This window comes from Corapipo altera, unplaced genomic scaffold, assembly GCF_003945725.1.
Source record: "Corapipo altera isolate COAL_440 unplaced genomic scaffold, ASM394572v1 0, whole genome shotgun sequence".
NCBI classification, from domain to species: domain Eukaryota; kingdom Metazoa; phylum Chordata; class Aves; order Passeriformes; family Pipridae; genus Corapipo; species Corapipo altera.
The window spans coordinates 54,214,395-54,224,771 of record NW_020884872.1 but is presented as its reverse complement, the minus strand read 5'-3'; the positions used below and the strand labels follow the sequence as shown (position 1 = coordinate 54,224,771).

Sequence of the window (10,377 nt, the reverse complement as noted above, 5' to 3'; positions counted from 1 at the left end):
AAAAGATTCATAACCACTTTCACAGAGGCAGTGAACTTACAGCAACAAGCAGACCCACAGACCCTGTGTACCCTCCCCTTCAACTTTTATTGAGGTGGTTCAGCTTCACTGATCTGATCTCGCATAGCACAAACCTGATTCAGGCTTCTTTTGTTTCAGCCAGACAAATATTGTTAATAAATTGCCCACTATGAGAACAGAAAAACACGCATAAAAAAAGGCTGTTTATCATCACAGAAAAATCATGATTAATGAGGCACTGGCACAGGTTGCCCAGAGATGTTGTGGATGACCCATCTCTGGGAATGTCCAAGGTGAGGTTGGATGGGATGTTGAACACCCTGATTTAGTGGAAGGTTCCCTGCTCATGGCAGAGGGGTTGGAACCAGATGGTCCTGAAGGTCTCTTCCAACCCAAACCATTCTATCATTCTATGAAGAGAGGAGACTATGTGATCTGGTCTTACCTAATGGGAACATCGTCCAGTTAACAGCTGTGGTACTTCCTTAAAGAAAAGGGTCAATTAAAAAAAAAATTCTGCAAAATTGGAGACATCAAAACATAGATTATTCCTATTTCCATTAATTCAATACTCCAGTGCTTACTGCTTACACCTAAAAGTTAGCACTTACTACCTAAAACTAGATTACTGGGGTGTTCTAGCAATCACCTTAGATTTTCTTTCTTGGCTAGGTAACACTGGAGTATGTTATTTTTCTTCTTGTGCAAGTATTTCTAACTCATAAAGAAGTCCTTTCTTGACCTTCTAAAAACTCAACACTGTTTAGTAAATCTTTTCTGAAAATAAACCCCAATTTGTCATAAGAAGTGTTTTGTTTCTTTTTTATTTCCCTATTAGCATCATAAAGGTATACACTTTAATTAAACTTGGCTCATATGTAATTCATCATCCCATTTTACTAATTACTCAGAGGGAAACATATGAGAGATATTTATGTGTCTGTTTTGATACATAAATTAGAATGCAAAAGAGATTGGCCACAGAAATAGTAACATATAAAGACAACATGGAATTTTAGATTACATTTGAATGTTGGTATCAGAAATTATTAAATACCTTACTAAAGTGCTGAGGGCCCCATACTTAGAAAAGTAATCCATTGCAATGGAGTGTATTGATATTAGTACAGAAATAAAGCACCCAAAACTTTAATAATGGGAAATTCTCAATTTATTTTATCAAATTATCCTACTATGCATTTTTTCAGAAATCAGTTTCAAGATGATAAATAAGAAAACCTTCATAGAATTAGCAAGTTAGTGCACAAAATCATTTTCTGGTCACGGAGACAAAAAAGAGTCTAAGCATTTCATACTAGTTAATAATGAGCATCCCTTGTCTCTTGTTATCACAGATACCCATATGCCCAGTGGTAAGGCACATTTTGGCACCATAGCCTATTTCAGTAAAGCCAGACAAAGCTGGATGGAAGTTCCCCATTTGTAGGGGCTGCAAAAGCCCATGTAAAAAAAGAGCTGAGAGCAGATCCATGGAGCAAAGAGAAGCTTGCAGAATTATCTGTCAGCATCCAAAAGTGCATTATTGCTTGACTGAACACAGAAGCAGGTTCCCAGAGAGCATTGAGTTCTGTTTCAAATGGATATGACAAAGGAAAAATAAATAAGGAAGAGGATGTGATGAGGAAGGATGGATACACCTGGACCCCTTACACCACCGAGATACGCTCAAATATTGCGATATTACAGTAAAATTTAAGAAAATAAATCCACCCTGTGTAGGCAAGAAATAGCTAAATTACACATAGAGCAGAGATCCCTGAGCTAGTGGAAAACTAGTTAGAAAATCCACACAACACACTCTGTGGACATATCCACTTAGGTCTAGAGGAAGTACTGCTACTTGTTCAGCAAACAAATATTGCTAACTAGTTCCCATTCAAGACCATGTGAGCGATGGACCATATGTGCTAGTGAATAACCCTGAAGTTCTGGTTCTCAGGGTTGTGTGAGGGTAGTCCCAGATGAGATCTGGTTTTGTTTTTGTGGATGCAGCCAACAACAAAGCATTCACATTTAGTGCATTAGTCTCAAATAGTACTAAAATCAGGCCGGCCATCAGGCTCCACTGCTGAGTTACTTTCCACAAAAAGTATGAATCTGACTTTTCTAGACAGATTTTCCATCTGCTGACTCACAAATTTGTGATCATAGATTGAAACCTGCCAAATTAAGAAGCATTTGCTTTTGATAACATTCACTGAAATGGGTATTTCAGCATAAGTCTGTTTCCCATATTCTCTTTCCATAGAAGAAGAAAAAAATTGCCACTCTTAGCTGGTAATTAGCATTAAAATAGTCCACACAGTAGAATAAGTGTGTGGAAACAGCAAAAATCCTCCCAAATGTTTTGAAGAGCTAGAAAATATGGAATATAGATCCACAGCTTTACTCTGGTAATCAGTTATTCACTGTCTCATTTCTGCTATGCCATTTTCCCCATCCCATTTTTCCATACCCAGCTCCCTCTATGCTATAAAGTGAACTTAAAGTCTTCTAGCAACATGTAAAGAAAACAGAAACACTCTGGTCTGTGAGTGGAGAAGAACAGCATTTTTTTTAGGACAGAGGTTGGAGACATCTGGTAGGATATAGGGTAAGAAACTTAACTCTAGACATTAATGGAGTTGATGAAATCTGAATTCTGGAAACAAAACAGTTAAAAATCCCCAAATTAAAATGGCTGCATTGCTGTTAACTGACAGTGCTACAAATAAATTGGAAGAAAATTATATATCTCCCAGTCCCTACTGCTGATTAAGACCTTCCTAGCAAATTGCAATTTGTTTTTCTTGAGGAACTTAAAATAACTTGAATGTCAATATGTTCCCCTGTGAAACCTTACAGAACAGAAAATTCATGCTGATATAAATCAAATCAGGTTAAGAACTGATTTAATTAAGAATCAGTACTTGGCTGCTGTGCACAGACTTTTACTTGAGCCAAAGTGCCTAATATCAATTTAACTTAAGCTTATTACAGACTTCACCATTTTAGCTAGAGCTGAAAACAGATTTCAATACTTAATGTCATTAACCACCTAGGCCAGATGCAAGTGGCATCTGACACCATACTGACACCAATATCCAGCAGCATCTAATTTAACATCATAATACATCCTTGTATTTGGTGTTGGACAGTATCAGCACAATGATTAAAAAAAAGAAAGTGAAGAAACATTGAAATGAGGTCCTCTCCTCCCAGGAAATAATTTATACAATTTCTTTCAGACAGTTCTGACCATTTAACAACATACACAGGCTAAGTAAAGGAGTCCCAAGATGACTCCATGCATTTCAGAACAACAGTTGTGTTTATAAAGTTTTATATAATAAAATTAAAATGCTTTCCATTTTTCAATTGCAACAAAAGCAAAAGCCACCATAGCATTACTAAAACAAGCCCAAGTACTTCTCCAGAACTGCAGAACAGAACAGATTCTTAGCTGTAGGGTTCTGGGAGCACAATGTTCTGTGCTTGTCTAAGGAAACATAAGCCAAAAAAAACTCCAGGAAATGTGATCATAGGTCTTATACATCACACAGCTTGTGCCATGGCAGTTGTGGGAAACCATCAGCTTAAGGGTACAAATTTTTGTACTTGCTGGGCTCCAATCTCTGCAACATAGATTGCTCCACTCTTCATGTCCACATCCACAAGGTGCGGTTTGGTTTCATCTGCCAGTTGGACTGTATGGACCATAACACAGTCCCCAATAGCACCCACTGGTGGTGCCACCAAGATTGCTAACCGGTTGATATTCAGCTGAGCTACAATCAGGTACTTGTAATCCGCAGTAAATCTGTGAAAGACAAACATATTTTTGAATTATGGACGCCATATGACGTCATTTTGACACAACCATGCACTTTTGTACTAACAAAAACTCCTTAATAGTCACATCTTTGAAGGCTATGAGACACAAAATGCAATAAAACATTGAGAATTAACTTCTAAGTCTTGCTCTTCATAAGGCTTCTCATTGAGACAGATTATGCTACAGAAAACTCATTCAAGACAATCTTTCTGCCTGTAAAAGCTGCACCATATTAAAGTTAATAACACACAACAACTTTAAAATGAAGTTCCCAATCCTGCATTTAAATCCATGGGGCTTGTTACGAAGTCAGGATTTCCCTGTCAAGATACAACTGTGCAGATCTTTGCATATGAATAGGGCCCAGCACCCTATTAAACTGGTTAACTCCTTGTCATCAGGAATTAAATATCAACATTTTAATTCACCAGTATGAGTACACCTTATTTATGTAATTGCATGTGTCTAGAGGAACTGTTCAACAATACCTGACAGAATAGGGTCCATCTTCTGAAAAACAGCTGCTCCAAGACCCGAGCCATTCTCCTGTGACTTTATCAAAAACTTGGATTCTTTTGTTGTCTCTGTCTGCAACCCATACCTGTTAAGAAATAAAATCTTGGCTGTTCACAAATAGAACAAAGCAAATGCATTAGTTTCTTATAAGAGCAAGTTCCCTGTAGTAAAAATGTACCTTGGAAGAATGTACCTTCCCATTCAAAAGTAAATCAGTAGATATGACTTCCAGATATAAACCAAAACTGGCCCATAGTTAACATACATGAATTATTTTATACTACTTTAACAGAGAAATTGGTGCCTCCTCTTCATTTTTGTGGCTATGATATAGATATGTCTTGATAGGATTTTTCCCCCCCACTGTGAGGACATATTCCCATATTTTTAATTCTAAAGATCTGTCTAAAGGTCTGTCACCCACCAAAAATTTTTTTTTCAATGGTAGTCTCACTTCATGATCCGGGTCTGTGATGACTGCATCTGCAAGCACTCTTCATATGCCTAATACTACTACAAATATTGAGCAATTTAAACACTTAGAGCACCTTGAGTTTGTTTTGTCTTATCAGTTTTGCAGAGCTTGTCTCTGTCCCACCCTATGCTAACTGGGGTCACAAACATTGCAAGCCAGTAAATACCACTAGACAGTTCCAGTGAAGGCACCTTTTGTACAACAATCATTGAAGTTTTAGCTGTTGACAATGCATCAGTCTGGTAAGTAAACTTCACGACTTTTCTGGGGTATCACTGAAAAGGGAGCAATGAACAAGATGACCTGACATCTTTCATCACTATTTTTAAATTAAACACTACTACAGCATTCTCTTACATTTCTTAGAAATTAACAATTATTTTTTAACATAGGCTGATCAACACTATGTTGGCAACAAAATCATAGCCCATCACAGTTGCTGTCTTGTAGTGAATAAACTCAGTTACCCTTCAGCATAAAGTGACCATGTCCCTCCTGTTCTCTCTCCCACTCTGCCAGTTTTGGCAGAGCAGTGATTTTTATATACATTTCTTATTCTGATTCAGATAGCATCAGCAGAATTAGCTCAAACCAGTCATGTTTTAGTGAAGCTATCTTATTTTCACTGAAACAAAATAAGAAGAGGCTGCATAATTTGTCTATAAGAATGGCAGACCAAAGCCAGACTACAATTAACATCTGGCAGAAGTGGTCTCTTGGAATGCCTTGAGCTGCATGGAAAAAACAAGTAATGTCCACAATGTAGCTAGAGCCTCACTATCATCTTAAAGTTAATTGGAATTTCCAAATATGAAATTAAAGCCCCCTGATGTGTAAGTGCTTGAGTAGATACTTATTACAGAACAGAGTTCTCTGTTACTCTCACAATGGCAATCTGTTACAAACTGCAGGGGAAACAGTCAGTTGTTGCATGGACATTGACAATGTAACTGATGAGAATCTTTGTGTTAACCTCAGAATCTGCACTGGGAAACTTCAGCTCATGACTAGCACAATGAAAACTGTAACCTCCATAAAATGACACAGATCCCAACAGTTCAAATAAAGAAGGAATACAGTTTGTTTTGTTCAAATACACGTAAATGGGTCTGTTGAAAGATGAAAGAAAAAATAATTTTCTTTTACTCTTTACCCGTCCAAAAGCATCCAGTGTTACACTGTGAGGAATCTTGAACTGACCGATGCCAGTCCCGTTTGTTCCAGTCAGCCATATCTCTTTGTAATCTAAACAGTGAGCACGATGAAAAATAAAAGTAAAAAAAAATCACACTGAGAAAACAACAAATAAAGCATCTTTAAGTCATTCCTTTGCAAAATTGTTTTGAGTAATTTGTAAAAGGTGAAATTTCTAAACTTTTTAAACACAGTAGTCCTGATACATAAAACCAAGAAATACTGGAGCTACTACAGTGACTAATGGATTATTATTAGTGGTTTCAGGACTATAGTTACAGAAATGTAACCACTAGTACCTTTCTGCCATAGTCCAAGATTCTGTTAAGCACTGAACTAAAAAAAAAGGAAAAAGAAAAGTTGGCTGATTATGCTATTCATTTCTTCACTAAATTGATTTTTTTATTTGTTATCTGGCAGTTCTGGGTTTTAACAATTCACCATTTTGCAAACCAGGTATTAGGAAACTATCTGCTTTATGATAGAACAAAGGAGAAAAAGTAGCTCCTCCACTAATTCCAACCATAGGCATGTGCAGACTCCACACTCACTGCTCTAACTGGGGTATATGAGCAAACTAATTAGAAACACAGAACAATTTAAGTATAAATCTCCAGACACTGTCTGGTCCAAGCTGCTCCTCAAAGCAGAACTACTCTTGGTAACAAATTCAATTCTGAAATTAGATCAGGTTCCTCATAACTCATAACTTTCGAGCATCTTCAAGAATGGAGAATGCACACCATCTCTGGGTAAAATATTCACTGTCTAACCAGCCTCACTGTGAATATTTTTTTCCAAAAATTGAATTGGAATTCACCCCTCTTGCATCTTTTGCTTAGTGTTCTTCATTTCTTCACTGTGCATCAAGAAGAAACATGTGGCTCTGTCTTCTCTATAGCCCATTACTGACTTGAAGACAGCAATAAGAATCCCCCTTAGCTTTCTCTCCTAAAGACTGAACAAACTCACACTCTCAGCCTCTTCTCATAAATGATTAGGAGACTTTTCCTGAAGTGACAAGCAATAAAACAGGATCTGATTCAACAAGGTCTTCTAACTAATGTTAAATGACAGTTCTACCTATTCCTTGTTTAAAAGTATTCGCAAGCTGTGTTATTTAAAATTCAATTTTCAATAGGCAACTACTGTGACAGTTCATTTTTCCATACCATCAGATAGTTTGATCAATCTGTTATTCATTCCTCCATCTCCATCCACAACATAGATATCTCCAGTTTCCTCCACAAAGATTTCTGCTGGCTGATCAAATTGCAGGGGAATCAAACTTGAACCAGCATTTCCTGGTGTGCCCAAGACCTGCATAAGTTTACCCAAAGGGCTATACTGTTTCACAGTGTGTCCGTATTTCCCTGAATTAAAGAAAAAAAAAGTGCCAAAATATCTTAACAAAACAAAATATAAGTATTAAAACCAATTGCAAAGATTAAAAATCTTCTGATACTCACAGGTGATATTAATTCATCAAACAGTCAAAATTCTGTAGTGAGATTATGACTGTAAATCCATAGGATACAACAATATTCATTAATTGTATTAAGGTCGCTAAACCTAGAACAGACAACAGGTCTAGCCAGAATTTGTGATTTTTTCTGATACTTCTGGGTGGCAGCAGGGAGGAGTGCTTACTGAACTCAGCAGCTGTAAGCAGACACACAGCACAAATCACGAAACTTTGGAGTCTTTTGTGCAGCACCCCGGAAGTTTGTTCACAGCAAGAAAAGCACAAATCTGTCTCAGAACTGTTTGAGAGACTTAAGTAAATGAGTTGTTTAAAGCAAAATCTTCAGTATTAACATTTTCTTCCCCACCTAATACTTCTCATATCACCACCATGCATACCTGTTCCAACATCTGTGATCCATACTGAACTATCTGTTGCAGTGTTCCATACAAAGATACCATGAGGCATTTCAACTGTATCATTCCAGGAGTAAAGAAAATAGCCTTCCTCTGAGAACACAAGTACTTTTGGCACATTGTCTCCCCTCTGAAAAGGCAAAAAAAGATTAAAGAAAACATATTAGGCAAGTAATCATATTTTTTTTAATTTTTTTTTGTGAAGTTTTTGCAATGTTTCATGAATCATAAGAATGTCCTGAGCTGATTGTCTACTAGACCTCTTTTTCCATCTAGAAAAGGAAAGAGAGAGAAGTGTCTAAGTTTAGCATGAAAAACCTTCCACTCAGCCTCGACTTTCACTTTAAATCACATAAGAAGCAGCTAAGCACCTGCAGCTATCTTGGTCTTCATTTTGAAATGTGATTTTATATTCCTGCAGAAAAATATGCCCAGTATAACACAGGCATGAAAAATTGTAACTGTGCTTATTAGTTGCATGGCACTCAAGTATTCATACTGTGCTTTACAATTAATTCCCTCCACTTATCCATGGCGTAGAGATACCGATGCATGGAACTGGGTAGAGGAAATAATTTAACTCAGTTACTGTAACCGGTTGAAAGAGCTGTGTCGTTTTGATTTCATGGGACAAGGCTTGAAGGAGTAGAAGATTCAGTTGCCACAGAATCACATTTTTCCTTGCAGTTAAGGGAAGAAGCTGCTGTAACTCAGTGAAGTTGGATCATGCATTCATACCACAGAAATTTAATGTTTTCTTTTTAAAAAAAAAGCGCAAACAAATATGGTACCAGAACTGCTTTAAAAAATAGATATAGCAGAGACATCTATACTTATATTTTCTCTGATTTTGATACAAAAATTATTCATATATACATTTAAACATACACATATACATCCTAATCTAAACCTTTACAGGCAAAAATACAACAGAAAGAGAGAAATACAGTGTTCCCACTCACTTGTCCTACATAGACCAAACCATGAAGAGAGTCAACAGCAACACAAAATGTTTGGCCAGTGAAGTCTTCTGGAGTTTTAGGCCAGCCTATGTCTAGCTTGTACATCTGCTGCTGTTCCTTCCAAGGAGAGAAGTAATCATATGCTTCTAAAACCTGAAAGTACAAAATAAATATCCAATAGTAATCAAATTCCATGATGGTGGGATCAAAGAAAATAGCAGTTGAAAGTAACTGTGTGCTGAAGCACCATAAATTCACTTATTCAATTTATATTAACAAAACAGATAAGCAGAAGCAGGCTTGCTGCTAGAGGTTTGGATTGCAAATGGGAAAGCTTCAACAAACTGAAAATTAGCTAATGAGTCCTTTGGACTGGGGAGCTCTGGAGTTAGAAGGCAAAACACACATGCTGAAATTTCTTACATCAAAGTTGCTATTAGATATTTGTAAATCACACTCCAAAATGAGGAAAATAGTGGAGAAGGTTCCAAATGCAAGACTCAACAGCCACTTCAAGAAGACATGAAAATAACAAAAAGAAAAGATCAGAATTAAGGGGAAAAAACAGGTCAAGAAAGCAAAAATTACATCTTGGAAACTGGGAAGCATAAAACACCAGGAACGGCCAGACTCAGGTCCATTTACGCATTTTAAAGGATAACGGAAAAAAATAATCTTTCAGGTTTTTGTTCTATTTTTCCAACAAAAGAGCGGAAGCTAAGCACTGCTGCAATATAAGTGCTGAAATGGAGAGCTCAGTCCAGAGCTAAGAAGTACCCTGGGTGACCCTGAAGGTCTACGGCCACCTGGCATTCCTGCTCCTCGCCTTGCCAGGAACAGTGGTGCATTGATGACAGAACTGCGGACAGACAGACTGGGCTGCCATGGAGGAAAACCATGAGTAATCCAGCAGGGAGAAAACCCGACAGCAGCAACAAGTGGGAAGTCATTCACCCACACATTACTTTTTCCTCCCCCGAGCGCAGCAAACTGCCTGGAAACCCCTGAAAAGGATCGCTCGGCACCTCCGTCCTGCCTCACGTCAGCCGCCAGCCGGGCGGGAGAGTCACAGGGACGAGGAGACTCCTCGAGTCCCGGGGCCCCGGCCGGCCCCCCGCCCCCTCCCCGCGGCCCCTCCCCGCTCCCCGCCGTAGTCGGAGGCCCCGGCACGAAGCCCCGGGTGGCCGCGGCGCACCTGGGAGGCTCCGAGCAGAGCAAGCAGGGCCAGCAGTGTCCCGGCCATGGCAGCGCCGGAGCCGCAGCCCCTCCCGCCTCCCGGGGGCCGGGCCGGTTGCCATGGCGGCCACGTGGGCACCGCCCCGCCCGGCCCGGCCCCGCGGCCGCTGCTCCCCGCGCCGTGCCGGCCCCGGGCCCAGGGCGGCGCCGAGGGGACGGCTCACAGTGGCTGCGGCGGCGGTCCCGCCAGAGCGCTCAGCGCTTCGGCGCCGCGCCGGGGGCTGGGAGAGGGGCGAGCCCGCCGCGACTCCCCGCCG

The 10,377-nt window shown here is 39.4% G+C and overlaps 1 protein-coding gene across 1 annotated transcript; it reads right to left on the bottom strand.

Annotated features, from left to right (window-relative positions):
• Positions 1–1,169: 1,169 nt before the first annotated feature.
• Positions 1,170–10,202, bottom strand: NHLRC3 (NHL repeat containing 3). The gene is made up of 7 exons (XM_027647538.1): positions 10,080–10,202; positions 8,885–9,037; positions 7,905–8,052; positions 7,214–7,414; positions 6,001–6,092; positions 4,345–4,457; positions 1,170–3,841 (listed from the first exon to the last, which is right to left on the bottom strand). Exons 1-7 carry the CDS (start codon positions 10,125–10,127, stop codon positions 3,613–3,615), a joined length of 984 nt encoding a protein of 327 aa, XP_027503339.1. The 5' UTR covers positions 10,128–10,202; the 3' UTR covers positions 1,170–3,612.
• Positions 10,203–10,377: the final 175 nt, after the last annotated feature.